Source organism: Streptopelia decaocto, assembly GCF_964273445.1.
Source record: "Streptopelia decaocto genome assembly, chromosome: 11".
Classification (NCBI taxonomy): Eukaryota; Metazoa; Chordata; class Aves; order Columbiformes; family Columbidae; genus Streptopelia; species Streptopelia decaocto.
In genome coordinates, this window is record NC_138666.1 from 2,027,910 (window position 1) to 2,047,306 (window position 19,397).

Sequence of the window (19,397 nt, forward strand, 5' to 3'; positions counted from 1 at the left end):
ATAGGGAACAGAGGCCAGAAAATGAAATTACTTGCCTGAAGTCTTGCAAGAACTTAGTGGCAGATTGAACCCAGATCTTTCGAGACCCAAGGCTAAGTTTTCATTACAAGATTATCGTGACTCTCAAAAAATAGGGGAAAAACACACAAAACCCAAACCCACACGCACGGGTGTCCTTTACATCCAGGCCTGGCATTCCCATTCTTGTCAGTGGGAGTTCCATGTGCTGAACAGAACGAGAATATGCTTTTAAGTATGTATACAATAATTATTTGTGATTATGTGGTACACCAAAGAGCTTAATTTGACTGTACTTAGAGAATATGTTACAGCCAAATTCCACCTCTCCCAGCTACAAGCGCACACTGCAGCTTAACTGAAACCAAATCTGTGCGGGGACTGAAAATTAGACTCCTCTGAGGGCTGGAGTTGCTGTATTCAGGCTTGAACCTGTGCCAGAGAAAAATTCTTTTGACCAAGGGACCAAATAGGTTGATAATTTGCAGCTCTTTGCGTGTGACCCAAGACAGAAACAAGCGGCACGCACCATTGCAGAGCTGCCCAGTTACGTTACACGCTTTTGTGAGCTGTCCCAGTGCCATTCGTACGATCCATCTCCTGTTGGATGCGATGCAATTCAAGAGCTGTTTGTGCAAGAATGACTAATGGTAGCAGCTCACAGATAACCTTGGCCACTAAAGAGGAGTTTTGGTCTCTTCGAATGACAGAATGTCTTGTTCTATTAGAACCCTGAGAGACGGGCAGGCAGCGGAGCGGCCCAATGCTGTTGTTTGTTAAGCAGCTCTGCTCCTGATCCAGAAAAGGACTTAACGATGGCGAACGTGAAACATGTGAATAGTTTCAGTTAAACCAAATGGGCTTCAAGTTACCGGGATGTGCAGCACATGGCTGAACCGAGTCAGAGGAAGAGCCTGGTCTGTACCGGTGCCGTTTCCTGAGCTGATGGAAACGCTTTAAAACGGGTCAGCTTTTCTGAACAAAGGTCCGGCGTTCTGGGGAGAAGAGCCCAGTGTGGACCTCCTCTCCTTTGAAAATTTCCCTTTAATGTCTCCTGGATTTAGAGCTGCATTTAACAGAGAGATGAAATTCCTGCATTCGGGTTTCTCTGTGTAGAGCTGGAGGTGCTTTACAAAAAGCAAAAGTCAGCCTTATCGTTCTTGTTTTCCATGTTGGAAAAGTGAGACGCTGGAGGAGGGGGTGAGCAGCCCACCCACATCCATTTCATTGGATTCAAAGTCATGGTGTTTAAAACATTGGACTTCATGTCCAGAGAGTTTCCAAAGGAATCCACAGTGTTTGTAGGAGACATTTAGGTGGGGTGCAATTTTACAAGTAGACCAAATGTTTTTTTCATTAAAATGTTTGAAAATTGTAAATAAGATATGGACTTAGTTACTGGATAAAGTTTCCCTTGGGTTTTACACAATGACAGATCACAACAAGAGCATTCAAATTCCATCTTAGTGAAACTTCTTCTGGATCTGAACAATATCTTCAGAACTTCATATTGCTTTGATTTCCTCCTAGAGTCTGTCTGACTTATTCCACAGCCCTTGCAATTAGAAATTCAGATCTAGTCATGAAGAGTTACACCCATTACGAAAGCGTAATTACTGGGATGGCAAATTATAAAATTAGCTTTCCTCTGTGTTAGTAAACAACTGCTTTTTCTGTCAGAGAAGACAACCGGATTTCAGTCCTTTTGGGGTAGTGGGAGATAACTTCTCCTGCTCTAATATGTATATTACAAAACTTGGCTAATAATGTTTCCCTTCATTCCATCAGCCATAAGAGGATGGTTCATTATGTACTGCAGGCCTTTGTAGAACTGACGGCTGCGCCGTAATTATCTTCACATGGCTATTTGTAATCGGACTTGAAACTCAGATAATTGAACTAATGTGTTTTGATCTACGAGGTTTTACATCGAGCTCTCTGAATGTAATTATACTTCATAAACACTGGCCTTTTCTTATTTTGCAATCAATTATTTCTTGGAAAATCGCGTTTCTTTGGTGAGTGGCTGCACAGGAATGAGCACACAAGAAAGTTACTTGTCAGGAGTAAAAAGGAATTTCTTCTAGAGCAGTTGCTGAGTAGATAGCAAGTGAAGCTCCTTTCAGGTTCCAAATAAGAGCGATTCAAAACCAGAAGTGATCAAACAAAGCTGATGTTGCAATAAGAACATCCTGCTGTATGTAAAAATCAGACTACAAACAAAGTACAAATGAGACATTTGTACTTTTTTTTTCTGAGGGAAGGGTAATGAACTGATATTGATGTTTCTCTTCATGCATTTTTAATGCTAAAAATGTTCTTTGTGTCTTACATTAAATACTCAATTTCTCCTCTTGTGGTTTTTTTTTCCCTTTCCTTTTTAGTTATTTTTGCCCATATCCTCTGTAATGGCTGAAAAGATGAGAGATTATTTCTGCATTCAGAACTCAACGGCAGGTCTTTCACTCGGGGAGGGATACTGGCTTTTCTGGGGCTACTGTTTGTCAGCCTGACCCTTCTTTTGAGCCACCAGTGTGCCCAGGTGGCCAAGAAGGCCAGTGGTGTCCTGTCCTGTATCCAACCCAGCGTGGCCAGCAGGACAAGGGCAGTGATCCCCCTGTGCTCTGCATTGGGGAGGCCACACCTGGAGTGTTGTGTTCAGTTCTGGGCCCTCAGCTCAGGAAAGAGATTGAAGTGCTGGAGCGGGTCCAGAGAAGAGCAACAAGACTGGGGAAGGGACTTGAACACAAGCCCTATGGGGAGAGGCTGAGGGAGCTGGGCTTGTTTAGTCTGGAGAAGAGGAGGCTTAGAGGTGAGCTCAGCACTCTCTAGAACTACCTGAAGGGCAGTTCTAGCCAGGGGGGGATTGGGCTCTTCTCCCAGGCATCAGCAATAGGACAAGGGGCCATGGGCTGCAACTCTGCCAGGGGAAATTGAGGCTGGAGATTAGAAAGCAATTCTGTGCAGAGAGAGTGGTCAGGATTGGAATGGCTGCCCAGGGAGGTGCTGGACTCACCGGCCCTGGAGGTTTGTAAACTGAGACTGGACACGGCACTTAGTGCCATGATCTGTCAATGGGCTGGAGTTGGACCAAGGGTTGGACTGGATGATCTCTGAGGGCTTTTCCAACCCGGTCCATTCTGTGATTCTCTGGAAATGTGCTGGTTTTCACTGTGTTTGTCAATATTGTTTTAACTCATGATACAGATAGTGAGGCAGTGCCTGTCTGTGGCAGAGGAGCATCGTCCCCACCATGACATCGGGTGGATTTCTGCCACAGAGAAATCAGAGAAAATACGATTTTTCTCTTTTGGTTTTGAGGGGAGCCAAATACATCTCTCCCAGACAAGTTGCAAGGAATCAAACTGAACGTTTTCTTTCAGCGTTATTAAACTCATTGGTATTTTTGTTTGCTTTCATTTTGGTTGTGGTTTGTTTAGAGTTTGCTAACTAGTCCTATGATGATAAGCAACACTGATACGGGAAAAATAGGGTCATTCCTGTACCGCTAATGTTCCTTAGAAGTAAAAAATGAATACGTGGAATAGGGACTTCTTCAGTTCTGTAAGGGATGAAGAATACTTCAGTGTAATTTGCTCTTGTTCTTTTTCGCAGACCCATTAGTTTCTCTGAATGTTCTCAATTCCTGTCGGTCTCCTACTGGAGATGCGTGAAGTATCAATATTCTGCGGATACATGAGCGCAGCACATGTGTGGCCTTAAATGCTTCTTTCTTAGTATTTGTAATGCAACTATTTCTGGAAATCTATTAAAGCTCTTCTTTTTGATATACTTTGTTGTATTAGCTGCTCGATTAAATAGGGTGTGAGAACATACAGATGAACTGTGTCAAATCCTTCAGCCTTGGAAAAAACAACTGTAATGTTCAATAAGCAAGACACAAATCTGGGTATGGCATGTGCTGGCGGTTTGGATACTACCCAGCAAGCATGTGTTTTCCTCTTTGAGGAAAAACATCATCATTTCAGTCTTCTTACTTGGTTAAATCAGCTATCCCGGCAGACATTCTGCACACTAGAAGCCCTTCAGAAGTTAGTTAGATTGATGCAGCCTACTGCCACTCGAAATAGAATCCTTTTGCTATAAAGGAGAGAAATCTTTAAAAATATCTTATTTCTCTTTACCCGTTTAATATATTTGTTTTAAAATCCACAATGATCTTTTAATTAGAAACTGTTTGAAAGTACATTGCAGTTATTTAAAAAAAAAAAAAAAAGGGAAACACTGAAGAATCTGTTCTTGTTTATTTTTCATGTAAAAAGGGAGGAAGCTTGAGAAATGTGGGTGAAACTTTCTTGTGCGGTCAGTTGCAAAATTATGTGATCAGTGAAAATCATAATCCGTTGTGCAGCAAAGTTAGATGGTGCGGTAGGTGGGACATGCTGGTTGGTGTACAAGAATGGAGGGAAATCTAACTAGCTTTTGTTCTTCATCATTGGTGCTAGTTTCTGGAGGACAGTGAAATGCACAAGCCGGTGTGTAGGAAGCGAAGCTGCGTCCGTGGTTTTAGGCGGTTCTTTAAGGAATTTAAATGCAGATGGTGTTTGGTGGGACAGCTTTCCAGGGGAATATAAATTGCCTCAGTCTCCTGGCAGGCTACTGGAAGATAAAAATTCTTCTGGGGGTAAATATAGACATAACTATAAAATAAAAATGTTGTAACATATATTTTAATGGTCTAGTGCTACTAATTTGACAAGAAGCCATTACCGTATTAGCTGCCAAAAAAGGGCTGTGAGAAGGTGGCGTTAGTCACTGTTCAGAACTCGTTAAGGCCGTTCCTACCAGCTCAGCGCCTCAGGAGTTTGTGTGTGAGCATTGTGAAGCAATAACTGGAAGGCAGCGGGAGGTTCAGGCGGCCCCGGAGCTGGTGTCTCCTTGGCCAGGACCCTGGTAGATGGCAGAGTGGCGAATGACCCGAGCAGGCTTGTTCCACCAAATCAGAACTGTCAGCTTGCTGCAATTTCCAACCCCACATTAGGACCACGAGTAAATGAATCCTATAATAAAAGTGTTGTTGCGGGTATTTAAAAGATCAGCGTAAGCATGAAGCGGTTACTGATGGATATCCTCAACCTCGGGCTTGGGATGGATCCAGTCTGACGACCACGACCCTTTGGTGCCAGAATGCAAAGCAGCTCGCGCTGCCGGGGAGGCAGCCGGCTATGAAACGCAATAAACGCACACGCAGCAGAGCCTGAGGCCACCGGTGTCATAGAATAATAGAATCATTTTGGTTGGAAGAGACCCTCAGGATCATTGAGTCCAACCATAACTTAACCCAACTCTAGCACTAAACCGTGTCCCTAAGAATCTCGTCTAAATGGCTTTTAAACCCCTCCAGGGATGGTGTCTCCACCACTGCCCTCGACAGCCTGTTCCATCACCCTTTCCACGAAGATTTTTTTCCTAATATCCATTCTAAACCTCCCCTGGTGAAACTTGAGCCCGTCTTGGTACCCCCAGGGCCATTTGGAGCCCTGAGGTGGTTCTGGTGCTGCCATTTTGGGCCCTGAGGTGATCTTAGAATAATTTCGGTTGGAGAGACCCTCAGGTTCATTGAGTCCAACTGTAACCTAACTCCAGCACTAACCCATGTCCCTGGGAACCTCTTAAAGACCTTTTAAACCCCTCCAGGGATGGTGACTCCACCACTGCCCTGGGCAGCCTGTTCCAATGCCCGACAACCCTTTCTGTGAAGAATTTCGATGTCCTGATACCTCTGTGCAGCCTGGACCTTAATTGGAGTTAGGTCAGGCCTTTTTGGCTGGGAGGTGTAAACTGTGCTGATGTGACACGTGTGTGCACATATTTCTGGCTCGCCAAGCATGGGTCACACCGATGTCACATCTGGCCATCCCTGCCAGCATCTGGGAGAAGTCAATAAACTACTGAGTCAGCGGCTGGTTGGGAGGGACCCTCATGGAGCATGGGGGGCAGCTCATGGGCCAGTCAGGAGTTGGGTCTTGTCACTGGGAGAAACTCACACAAAAGAACACAGTATCACAGTTTCACAGTATGTTTGGGAGTGGAAGGGACCTCAGAAGATCATCTAGTCCAATCCCCCTGCCAGAGCAGGAACGCCTAGGTGAGGTCACACAGGAATATGTCCAGGTGGTTTTTGAATGTCTCCAGGGAAGGAGACTCCACAACCCCCCTGGGCAGCCTGTTCCAGTGTCTGTCACCCTCACTGAGAAGAAGTTTTTTCTCAAAGTTAAGTGGAACCTCTTGTGTTCCAGCTTGATCCCATTACCCCTTGTCCTATCATTGTTTGCCACCGAGAAGAGCCTGGCTCCATCCGCATGGCACTCACCTTTTATATACTTGTCTTTGCCCGTTGAAGTTAAAATAGACTGGATGATCAGAGACCCTCAAGACCATCAGGTCCAACCATAACCCACCCCTGGCACTGCCCCCTGTCCTGAGAACCTCATGTCCGTCTGTCCAACCCTCCAGGGATGGTGACTCCAGCACTGCCCTGGGCAGCCTGTTCCAATGCCCCACAGCCCTTTGGGGAAGAAATTGTTCCTAAATCCAACCTTAACTTCCCCTGGTGCATCTTGAGGCCATTTGGCTTATCAAGTTGTAGGACGATAGTACAAGAGTCCTTGAACATAATTTATGGAGGGCGTATAAAGCAACAGATACGTTTTGTTTGTCAGTCGATGTTCTTGCTTGGCTGGATTTTTCTCATAGATGAAATAAGAATTCCACTCTTGCAGCTGGCTGTCAGATGCGGCTGTGTCTATTTAGAGGTCTGGCTGGGTTTCAAGTTAGAGTAGAAGTGTGAGAAGTGAGATGTGTTGAAGAGCTGTGAGGTGTCCACCAGACCACCACTGGGCAGGCACTGCCTCATTGAAGCTTTGGTCAGTGGTTGTTGTCAGAAGGATGGAAAGCAGCTACTGACATGGTGGTAACAGCCACACATAGAGACTCTTGTGGCAAAGGTAGAAAACATTTCAGTGGGGAAGTGGAGAGACTGCAAATTCTGCTCTCTTTTTGTGAATCTGTTGTCTTGAACTCGGCAGTCTGGAGAAATTCCACTGAGTGTGGAGAAGTTAAAGAGGGTACATGTTAAGACGAAGTCTGGGCACTCTAGGATTTAGTTGTTCCTTGTGCCCGTTGAGCTGGGAAATCATCTACTGTAAAATCGTTTGTCCTGGCCACGAGGTCAGTATTTCCCTAAATTCTGTGTGAGTAGAAATTTAAATTTAAAGCTGGTTAGATAATGAGGATTGTGTGGTATATTGACTACTAAAGTGCGGGGACCCATTAGGACATACAAGACTTGGAGCTGCTGTTGTTACGGGCAGGACCCCTGGGCAATTGTAGAGGTTTGGAATATTTTTAGACCTGACTCTTAATCCTCAGAACCAGCACTTAACAAAGGATGATCTAGGTATTTTCTTTGTGCTCAGAAGCCTCTGGGAAGAGCTTAGGAACTAGGATAGCTCGAGGGATAGGAAGAGCAGCACGGAGAAATTCTCAGACGCCCGTCAAATGGGATCTGCGTAGCCTGCAATGCTCAGCATGCCTTGGCCATGGGTTGGTGCCCAGGAGAATTTCAGTGGAATCCCTGTTCTCTGAACCTGATTACATCAACCTGAGAGACCTTTGAGCATCACCAGCTACTAAACACTGTTTCCCCTGTTTGAAACAATTGGCTTGTCAAAACTGGGTCATGTTCTTTCGGATACAGTGAGACGTGAGCGTTTGTTCACGTCCCATTGCCTTCAAAGAGATGTGTGAGGTAGGCTCTGTAGCAGGCCTGACTGGATACTCTCAGCGGTTCAAAAATGTAAGTTTAGAACCGGTTTGGATTCTGCAAAATAAGCAAGACCCCAGTACGCATATGGTAGAGTCATATTCAGGCGTCGTTCATTTCCAGACCTCTGAGGTTTACAGTTCTGCCACTTCTCTTATGGATTTTCCTCTATATAATCAACCATTTAACTACCCCAAGAAAAAACCCAAGAAACAGTAAGACTGCGATGTCTGAGATTTTCTTCAATTGCTGTATTTGCTTTGCTCATGTCAACTCAATTTTTAGTATGGATGGTTATCCCTGTGTTCTGTTGAACCCAAAGAAAAGACAGAACACAATTGTGCTGATTGACGCTTTGGGAAACCTGATTGCCTTGTGCTTTTATGATTGTTTGGATCTGGTTTGCCCCATTTCATAAATCTTACACCACTTGGTGAGGAAGGATATGGATCTGCTTGAGTCATTCCCTTCTGTGTCTGTGAGTTATATTGCAGTCTACATTAGAAAAAAAAAGGGTTAACAGAAGAGAGAAACGGATCCTTTCTTGTAAGGTTATTTGCAAGTTCAGCTCTTGTGACCTCTGAGGATATTCCAGTGTTTAATAGTCTAAAATATTGCAAGTATCAAAGCTGTGGGTTTCAGACCATTTTCACAAGTGTGTCTTTTTGTGTTTCAATCCGACTCTAGGATATTACCAGCTTGCTTCACACCATCTATGAGGTGGTCGATGCCTCAGTCAACCATTCTCCTAGTTCCAGCAAAACGCTGCGAGTGAAGCTTACTGTGGCACCAGACGGCAGCCAGAAGAAGAGGAGTATCTTGTTAAATCACACGGGTAAGGATGCGCCATCAGCCATTTGAAAAAAATACAAAAGAAAATCAATAACCCCTTGAAAATCCAGCTTTGGCAAATAAATATATAGTTAAAGACAAATAATTATATGGGTATTTTAAAGCCCATGAACCTGTTGTAGTATCTCAGGTGCAGAATTTCCTACTTGCTTTTCAGCATCTCTTAAGCAAATTAGGGTTCCCTCCCCTGATTGATTGTTTCCTTTTGGCAGCCGCAATTACCCGTATGTTGTGTAACTGTCTTTATGTACTGCAAGGCAGATTTAAGGTCTTTTTGTCTCGTACCACATTAACTCTGCTGACGTTAGAGCACTCAGGTTGTGTGGAAACAGGTGTAGTGGTATAAAATGTTTTCTGCAAGGGCATAGCTATCACTGCTGCTGGGTAAGAATAAATAAGCATAAGTAATGTTTATGAATCTGTGCATTAAAAAGGCATATTTTTCTGTATTGGCAGAGTCCGCCAGTACAAAATGGCTTACGCTCTGACTTATTTACCTTATATTCACTCTAATAATAGTTGTATCAGCATAATTACACCATTTCACCTGCCCCACAGCTCGCAGCACAACCCTGACCCATGTCCTGCTGTCAAGGTAACGTCTGCCTAAAATCTGCCACGTGGATAAAGGCACTTTGGAGAAGGCTACACAAAATGATATGTTACCCACAAGCAAAGCTGTATTCGGTGTGTAGCGTGTTAGTTGTGCTGATCAGCAGGGGCAGTAATGGGGAGTTAATGTCCTGTCTGTTGTCGGCAGATGTGCAGAGCGCCAGGCACAGAGCGGAGAGCAAAGCGACCGAAGAAGGGAGGAGCGCTGAGAAGAAGCAGCGGGCTGCGCTCAGGTAAGGGAAAACCTGGGTGCCTCGCAGGAAACCTCAACCACGCATTTCTAGTTCGCTTGCTTTATTTTTAAATATTATGTTGAAATAGAGGTACGACTGGATTTTTCACTGCGGAACCATCAGCAGATTCCTTTGTGTATTAAAACAAAAACCAAAGAAGCAAATCCATAGTGCCCGTTACTCACATTTCCATCTTCTCTTGGCTCTTTGACATCCAGCGTCTTTTTAGTTGCCATGTGCAAATCTTGAGCGTGCCAGTGGAGTTCGTAGCAAAACCTTTTGGCTCAAAGTGTCCTAAAATGTTCTCATCTTGCTAGAGACCAGCTCTTGCCTTTCTGTGTCCTCCTTCCGGCCCATCTTCTTCACTGCTCAGCGCATTAGCTCCAAGTTTTATTACCTTGATCTCGTTTACCAGGGTGTAGCCAGACCTGCTTCTCCTTAACCACCTTTCCTCCTAAAGGACGCAGCTCTCAGCTGGCGCTGGGTGTGCAGCATTATAATTAATGAAATTTTGCAGGAAAGTTGGGATAATTTAATTTATGATTTTTTTAATAAGTTTCAGAATACATTTCACCACTGGAAGAAATACCTTTCTGTTGTCTTTCAATGGAATCCAACCCATGCGACCCAGAGTGCGCCCATTGCTGATAAAGCACAAGCGCAGTGGTTTCACACTCGTCTACAGATTAGATAAAAAAAGGGGTTTAGTTCTTCCCAAACAGAATGTACAATATTATTTTGGATGCCAGTTCATAACAGGCTTTTTTCTTCTGAAAACGTGTATATCCTGTGTATCTGCCCTGTTATCATGAGCTCTACCCACCTGATAGATATTACCTGCGCTGAACTTCAAAGGGTGTGATAATCATTTGCAATGCGTTTTTCAAGTATTAGATTTTTTTATAGCTAGGAAAAATGTTAATCTTTCAGCCACATACTTGAATTTGGTATTTTAATGGATACAAAAACAACTCAAAAGCAGGTGATTTTGATTCATTTTAATGTAGATTAGTTGCTCCAAACCGCTCATCTTTGTGGGAAGGTTTGATCTGGTTTAGGATTTTATGTTTCACACTAAGGCAGAGGGAAGCATTTGCTGAAATGCTCCAGTAATGATATTGAATCATTAGTTGCATTTGTTTCTTCAGCTGCAAATTAAAAAATAATAATAATAATCAATTTTTGGCTTTCCTTGGATTTAGTGATATTTGTCCAAATAGATAGTAAATTTATCAGGAGAAGGAGCATTCAGTCTTTTTAAAAGTGACAACAAAACTGTGCCTCCCTTTTCCGGATAGAGTGAGTTATCCCAGTGGGTTTATCCCAGCACAATCAAATTTCAGATTAAAAGAAGAGCAAAATGACTTCTGATCTTCTGTACAAAATCTTCTGTGAACTGAAGGATACTGCGTGGGTTTGCCTGCTGCCTGAGATGTGACGTTCTGATTCCCTCTGTCCATTGGCAAAGATTTGCCCTGTGTGAATTTAATGGACTGGTTTTGTTTGATAATCTATTGCAAAATCCCCTTTCAACTTGAAGTCCCCCTCCCATTGACCTGAAAGTCCTGGTTTGGCAGATGTTTTATGAACAACAGCCATTTCCACTGAAATCCACAGGCATCAGATGTTGGGGTGGGATCTTGACTCTGCTGCATTTGTCCTTCTCATCGTTTTTGTTCGAGGCTTCCCAGCCAGGACAAACCTGGGTCCTGAGCGGAGCAGATCACCCCCGGCCAGCTGGCAGCACCCCACAGCTTTTGTTGCATCTGATTGAATGTGGACAGGACAAATAATGTCCTGCTGACACCGAGTGTGTTGCGGGGATGTTTGTGCGCTCTGGCCAAATTGCCAACCTTCAGGAAAGTGCCCTGAGGCTCATCAGCATCTCCTGGTGTTCGTGCAGAGGTTTCCCCTGTAAAAGCTGCAGTGAGGACTTGTGAGAAGTGCACACATTTCACAAATCCAGTCGCTTAGGAATTCTAGGCAAGACGTGATTAATATTCAAGATAAAATGGAAAGAAGTGTTTGTATCCTGAAGGTGGGAGATAGATGGATTAGATTTTTCATCTGCTGGAAGCTCCAAGCAGGAGTTTTCCCCTGTAGGGCTAATAGGAGTTTCAAGACCAAGCAAGCAGATTCCCAGCCAGCTTGTCTGGGGAACGGGTGCAAAACGGGTGGTGGTATCTTCATGCCATTCCAGTTTATATTTCATTTAGCGCAGCAGGAAAAATATGATGCACACCAGCCTCTAAAACATCTTCCTGTTACCCACTGATACACGTTCTCTCTCTCTTTCATGCTAAAGTGGTTTCTCCCTGGCTGGTTTGAACACTTAGCAGTGAACACAGCTTTTGGGAGATGTCCTGGCGTTTCTGCACCCTGCACTTTGTTCCCATCACCTGCGTGTGTGTCACCCTCAGGATGACACTGCAGCCTGGGGATTTTAGAAAGGGCTTTGATACACTCCACAAACACTCAAGAAGATGCTTTTTTTACTTACAAACAAACCAAAAGCCGGTAACCCCACTGTATATTTTTGCAGTTGGTGCATGGCTGACACATGCCTGTGTCCTCCCGTGTGTGTGCAGGACCGTGTTGTGGCACCACTGCCGCACACTTCACCTCTCACAAGTACATAAAGCTCTCTTTGGCAGTGGAGCACATCTCTCATCACTACATAATTGCTTCACTGTATATTTGCATGAATATTGTTGAACGTCACCACGCATGTAAAAAAGCGATTAGAATGCAGGGCTGTGGCGGTACTGGCGTAGTTTTTCTTCACTGGCTTGATGAGAGATGGAATTTATTATAGTAATGAAAGCACAGGTTCTCTGTTAGCTGAATTTTCCACAGATAGTGCTGCGTGGAGTGTTGCTTCACTGAGCCGGATCAAGCCCAGGGCTGTTTTCTCTGGGTTAACCGTGCGTTGTGCTCAGCACATGTGAGCAGATCGGAGTGGCTGCCGTGGGCAGTTCGTGCCTGGCAAGTTCAGTCAGTCCATTCCAGCCCCTGACATCTTTTATGTTGACCTGCTAAAGTGTAACAACCCGTAAAGGTGTGTCTGAGGCAAGAAAGGTACCAAGCTGGCTATGTATCCAAAAAAATAAAGACTGTCTGGCCATTCCCTCGTTTTTGGCAGTACCCCATGTCACTTCTGGAGTTCAAAGGTGACTCGGAGTCTTTAAAGCTTTCCTGCTTTCCAGGCAGACTCTCCTCCATTCAGAAGACTCTCCCTCTATCAAAGTAGAACAGAAATGATCTTCCAGATAGGTCAAGGCTTGCAGCTTTTATCAAAGGAACTGCAGACATGTGTCTGACAGAGACACAGGGGACCCAGGTCTGTAATGCCCCGAACTACCACGCTAGAGCAGGAAAGCAGTTTGTGCCAGAGCTCCGTGGGATCAGCCGCCCCCGGAGATGCGTTAATAGACTAAAACCGGAGTACGGGGCACTGTGCAGTGCAGAGCCCAGATTTAGCAGCTGGTGTGGGATACAACAACACATCCTGGTCTTAAGTTGACATCAGTGCAATCGCATAAAGAGCAAAGCCTGTCTTGCGGTCTTGGAGACTGAGCTACCTGAATGACAGGCCGTGACTTAATCAGGAGTTCTCTGCTTATCCTCTTTGTTATATTGAAAATATTGTTCATATCTGCAGACATCCATTTACATTGCTGAATTAAATTGTTCAGCATTATGGGCTACAATACTGTAAACCGCCTGATTTTTTTTCTGCCTCATAAATGAATGGCATTTCAGATATTCATTCTCAGGAAATAGTTCTGCTATAAATAAAATTGCAAAGCTGAGCAGGAAAAGGAGTCGAGATGCTGAAGCCAGCGGCTGATCTGACCGTATTAATTGTATTTTGGAAAGCAGCGGTTGTCTCTGGGTGTCCTGCCAACCCCTTTTCTCCTCGGGCTCTCTCCAGTTACTGCCCCTGTGCTCTGGCCCATCTTTCTGGAGCAGATACCCGAGTGTTTGTCTGACACTGACCCCAGCGCGTCCTCACAGCAGCAGGAACAGTCATGAATCAAACAGCAGGTTTTCTTTGACATCCCCAAATTAAAGAATCATCTGAATGGTTTGGCCCTAAGACAGAATGTAATAAACCCGAGGAGCGTTTTTATTTGTTTTTGCATGTGCGATGCAATTTGAAAGCCTCCTTTGCTTTGTAGCACAGGGCGGGATTTATGAGGGGAAAGAACAGGCAGTTCTGGGCTATCAACTGAGCAAATCCGGTCATCCAGGATTTCAAGCGTTTGTTGTTTCTTTGTGAGCAACTCCTGTCACTTCAAAGGGGCCATTAGTTGTTGGTTTGCAGATGCTGATAACAACTTTAAAGAAGTTCTGCTGAACTGTAATTTTGCTTCCTGCTGACAGATACCACCAGAGTGAGAACAACCCAGAGCAAAGTGGGTGCTACCGCCATTGCGTCGATGAGAACATTGAAAGGAGAAACCACTATTTGGATCTTGCAGGAATAGAAAACTACACATCGAAGTTTGGGCCAGGTAATTTTTGGTCATTTATGTTGCAACCTTTTCTTCTTTGTTCGGTTGCACGTTCCACCTCAGGGGCAGGGAATCATGAACCTGCGTGGTTTGTCTGTAGTGACTTGACATGACTGTGAGTCCTGTGAGGTGATTACTGCTCCAGGTGGCATCACAACGCAGTGGCTCACATGCTGCAGGCCTGGTTTGAAGTACCTGTTTGTGTAGGTAAGCTTGGAGGTGAGCCTAGGAAAACAATCTTTACAGCTAAATTATGAAGTTTAGTCTATGGGTGAGGCGAGGACTGTTTTTTGGATGTTGGAGCTCGTTTCCGAGATGATACCCGCACATATTTTGTACTCAACGACTGACCCAAAAATCAGAGAATGTGGTTTCATACCTGGAATTTTGGCTCTGTCCTCAAATGAAATGAATTAGGATTTCCTCTCTTTCCCTGTCCTCTGCCAAGATTTTACTGTTCCACTCACAGTTATTTTGGTGAATTTCAGATAGATGACCAAGAGGAAGTGACGTAAAGACTTTCATACACACGCACACTTTCACTCTCTTATATAGATACGTATGCATATTTGTGTGTATATTATTTACTAGTGAGGATGATTAAATGTAATTAAACTAGACAGCTATAATTGCGTTCACTTCCTTAGGAAAAACTCGCTCTGCTGATAATGCTATCCCTGCCAACTGAATGCAACTAATTAAAACTTTGAAATACTAGATGACTAACTCAGCTTGTTATTTCCCAGGATCTCCTCCAGCAGCTCAAAAACATGACCCACCAAGCCGCGTTGTGAATCAGACCAGATCCCGTTCTCATGAACCCGAAACCTTCCACGCTCACCATAGGAAATCTCAAGTGGTGGATCCGAGCCACGTCCATCTAGCTGAGAGTTCGTACGCCAAGATTGCCGAAATCCAACAGCGGCTGCGGAACCAGGACTCCAACAAGCACTTTGTGAGGTCTCCCAAGGCCCAGGGCAAGAACGTTGCCGCTGTGCATCCTGGAAGGGTGGTCAGAAATAAACCTTTTCCGGGGGCGCCCGTGGCCGTGGCTTCCCCGAGCGCACGGGTGGGCCAGAATCTTCCTTACCTCCCCTTGCAGTCCCAACAGCTTCACAAGAAGCATAAGCAGAGGGCGAAGGAGAATCACCAAATGTGCAAAAACTTCCAGTCTCCGGGGACAGTTGTGGAGAAGGAACATGTGAGAGACCTGCCCACGGTCATTTTATATGAAGGCCAAGTTGGACAAATGATACAGAGACACGAACACCACCACCACCACGAGCACCACCACCACTACCATCACTTCTACCAGACATAGAAGAGATCCCACCGACATCCTCCAGGAATCATCCCACATGAAGGAAACGCGTTCTTGTGATACCAGGACTAAGGCATTACTATGATTAATATTATTGTTACTCCATTAATATTCAGCTAGCATATATTTTAGAGGTCACATGGAACTCTTGAAACTTACCCTATTTATATGTTGTGGAACTACATAGCTTACTTAAACACCTTGTGGATTCTTTTTTTTTTTTAAGTGGCTTGTAAAACAGCAAACAGCCATAGCTCTTTGAGCTGTGATTTAATACAGGTCGTCAACGCACTTCTTCACAAGTACTACTTGGCGGTAGTAGGAAAGATGCTTCAAACACTCTTGCAGACGTCTAGCGAACCTGTCTGCTGTATGTTGGCTGGTCGCACACAAGCCTTTTATCTGGGGAGCAATGTTCGAAGGGTTGGACTCCAGAGATACTCAGAATAACAGAAAAATACAAACAGCTGCTACCTCTAGTATTATTCAGATTTTATTTTCTTTTTATTGATTGTAATGTGCGATGGGGGGGCGGGGATTTAATATACTGCATTCGTGTAGCCTGTTTGTGTTCACATCCTTTCAAATTACCTTAATAATTACAAGGAAACATTAGCTATACCTATCAACAGAGCTACATTTGTATGACTTACACTTTATTTTCTTCTTCACTGACACAAGTACAGTCTGTTATATACTGGGTAATATTTAAATATACTTCTTCTATTTTTTTTTCCCTTGCTTACTCTCCGTTCTGTTTGGGGTAACCATTTGAAAAGAGGAGGATGTGAAATGGGGTTTTCAAAAGCATCACTAGACTTTAGTGCTTGGGCCACATCATCGGTGGGGGTTTGGGAAGGAGAGGGGTCGCTTGGGTGTTTTGTTTTGTTTAAATCCACAGTTCTTTGTTTTGAGAAAGAATTGAGGAAAATATACTTTCTCACTTTAAATGTTGGCAAATATATATAAAATATAAATATAAATATATATATATATAAATATGCACACTCAGGTACATTTTGTTGTGTTTTAGAAATCTGTGGTTTGAATATTAACATAATTTTTTGCTTTTCTCCGCAAGAGTGACTTTTTAGAAACATGTGCCATGGCATTTTCTTAGGTGCCTCCAATTTAAATTTTCCCAGCACCTATCAATTTGTGCTTCTCCCATTTTGGAGACAATTCAACATGTAAAAAACCCATCATTCGCAATCATTCTGGCCTCTTCTACTTTTTGTGTGTCGAAAGGCTTCCATTCCATGAAGGAGAATGAGACCATACTCACAAGACCTTACTGGCTGCTGAGAAATTTGAAGGTCAAAAGCAAATCGGAAAAGTGAACGAAAGGGTCGGTACGTTCACGTTTTACTTTCTGTGGGGCCCAGATTTATAATATACATTCAGTTGGGTTTTGTACAGTTCACCATTTTGCAGGTAGAAAGAGACTGAGAAACACCTACGTTGCTGTTGGAACTTTAAAGTAGAAAACTCCTCACATAGAAACATCATTGTTCTATAAACCTATTTGCTTTAGGTTTTAATTATTTTAAATGTTGTGGTATTTTGTCTATAATACATATTGTGAAATGTATCTATCCCACATTGTTATAAACCCTTTACGATTCGGGTGGGTTTTCCTGACTAGAGTTTTGACCGGTCCCAAGTAGGGTGTTGCTTTACTGCTGACCAGTTTTTGAGGGATCTTGTCCATTCTAACAACGTGGAGACATCACCTTTTAAAGAAAAGCAGAAAGCTTTGCCTTCTTGTGGAATTGGAATAGAATCGCTGCTTCATGGCAACCAGGTCCATCTCTTGTCTCCCTGGATCAGCAATTGTTTAGACTTTTTGTCCTCTTTCAAAAAATCTGGTTTATTTTATTGCTTTTTTTCTAGCTGTCAACAGCGTGTTCTGTTAAATCTGACAAGGTGTTTTTAAAATGTGTTTGATCTGTGTGACGACTATACTGTTCTGTTTATTTTTTAAATTCCTAAAGTCCAAAAATATTTATATGCGGAATTTTCTGTATCGAAAATATGAAAAGGCCACAAATCTGGTTAGTTACCACTGAGTTGTTCTAGTCTAAGCCTTTTTTGCTGCTTGTGTATCATTCTTTTTCAATGTATATATAATTATGGACTGCAAAAAAAATAAGGCATTTATATGTCTAGTAGAAGGAATAAGCTTATTTATATTATAGTGTTAACAAAGTCTGATGTATTCAAGTGACTTACGTTATAGCGCATGCAAACACACGCGTGTACATTCCATCTGAGCAGGGATGCCATGCTATTGGGTTGGAAGATTTAATGGCAGCTGTTCTCTTTCCAGTACAGCACGTGCCACAGAGACGGGCAGGTGAGAATCGTTCCGCAGCCGATTCCTTTAATGTAGATTGTTGCTGAAAAGCAGAGGCCGTGCTGGAAAACTCGTGTGATTTCAGAAAGGGCAGCAAAGGGGCTCTCTCAGCCCCAGATGTTTTGCTGGAAAAGATAACAGCACCGGTAACAAAATCACAATGGGCCGGTGCGTGCGACCTCGCACCCATTTCTTTTGGTTTATTGTGTCTGGAGATCCAAAAGACAAATTCTACCTTGCTCGGATTCTGTGAAATGCGAATACCTTGTGATAACGTGGCATCCCCGTACCACAACCTTACACCAGCCATGTATGGACATGCAGCATCTAAATACTGTGTTGCAGTTGTGTTACGTGTATTAAGTGTGAATAACATGTAGCACAGTTTCTTTTCACAGAACCCTAAATTTCCGTATCTTTTAAAAATGTTTGCTTTTCAGTATTTTGTATAGTAAATATAGATGGTTTTGACTAAATGCTTTATTTATTTAACAGCAAAAACTGTGCCAAGAGAACCCCCTGTTAATTAAAGTTTTATTAGTTCAGAAAGTATATTTCCTTTTTCTTGTTGTGGATTTCAGGGGCTTATTGCAATTGCTGCCAGTGCTCGCAGACCCCGCTGATGAAAGAGCTTAATTAACGTTTTTGGGAACAGGATCAGGCCATTAAGGTATGGACTGAATATGCTCTGGTTTTATAGTTAAACTATCACGTTTCAAAGTTAAACTTCTCGTCCCCTATTAGACCTGTGTTGAGCAGCCGATTTTTTCAGCTTGTCGTTAATTCTGAGAACCTTTAGAAAATATATTTAGATGTTATTTTAAGTCGCTCAAAATTGTGGCTGAATCAAAAATTTAAATAGATTAGTCCCTGGTTAAACAAAATATTTCATTTCCAAGAAAAAAAAAACAAAGTTGAGTATATTGTTACTATTTAGACGTAAAATGGAGTGACATGAAGTCATTTCAAATGCGAACTCCAGCTCTTTCACTTAGTTTTTCTGGTTTTACACAAAGCAATTCAGCAAAACTAAGCCGATCCGCAAATGTGCCTTCTTTGCTGAAAGAATTTCAACTGAAAAGATTTTGCTACCTGCTGCAATTTTTGGGAAGGCGGGTTTTTGTAAAGGATTGCTGAGCTCCTCCGGGCTCCAAGAGCACCCGGTGTCACAGCCGAGGACAGCAAAGCAAAACCTCTCTCCCGGTGACATCTCCGGCAAGATCCCCGGTTCCCACTGCTGCTGCTTCAGGGTGCCGATAGTTTCATTCCGGGAATGTGAGTTTGAAGTCTACGTGCTGTGCAGACAGCGATTTCGGTGTTTATTTTTTATGCATCTAACTGCTGATGGGTTTGTAGTAGTTAATATGAAATGGTAAGAGATAAGCCGGTAAATTAATCAAGATTAGCAGCAAATATTGCGCTTTAAACTGTCATTGGAGGAGCTCAAGGCACTTCCTAATGCCTGTGAAACCTCCACACATCATTCAGTCGCTGTTAGAAATGAAGGCCCTGGGATGATGAATACAGGTTCTCCTGGCCTATCAGCAGATTTAAAAGCCACGTATACGACCTCTCTAACTCCTTCCTCTGGTCATGGGCACTTAACGGCAAAATACAGCTGGGGAAGTACCTTAAAAGAGGGTTGTGTGTAAATATTAATATATATGTATGTCTATATATATATGTCCTCTGGCAGAATAAG

General features: G+C 43.3%; 1 protein-coding gene across 2 annotated transcripts in view; it reads left to right on the forward strand.

Moving 5' to 3' along the window:
• NKD1 (NKD inhibitor of WNT signaling pathway 1) overlaps nucleotides 1-18,352 on the forward strand; it is a 268,072-nt gene extending 249,720 nt beyond the window's left edge. For both annotated transcript variants that reach the window (XM_082062625.1, XM_082062626.1), the window contains 4 exons: nucleotides 8,492-8,639; nucleotides 9,417-9,501; nucleotides 13,888-14,018; nucleotides 14,765-18,352. In XM_082062625.1, coding sequence (XP_081918751.1) covers nucleotides 8,492-8,639; nucleotides 9,417-9,501; nucleotides 13,888-14,018; nucleotides 14,765-15,339 — 939 coding nt within the window. In that variant the 3' untranslated portion in view covers nucleotides 15,340-18,352. The remainder of the gene's footprint in view (nucleotides 1-8,491; nucleotides 8,640-9,416; nucleotides 9,502-13,887; nucleotides 14,019-14,764) is intronic.
• Nucleotides 18,353-19,397: the final 1,045 nt, after the last annotated feature.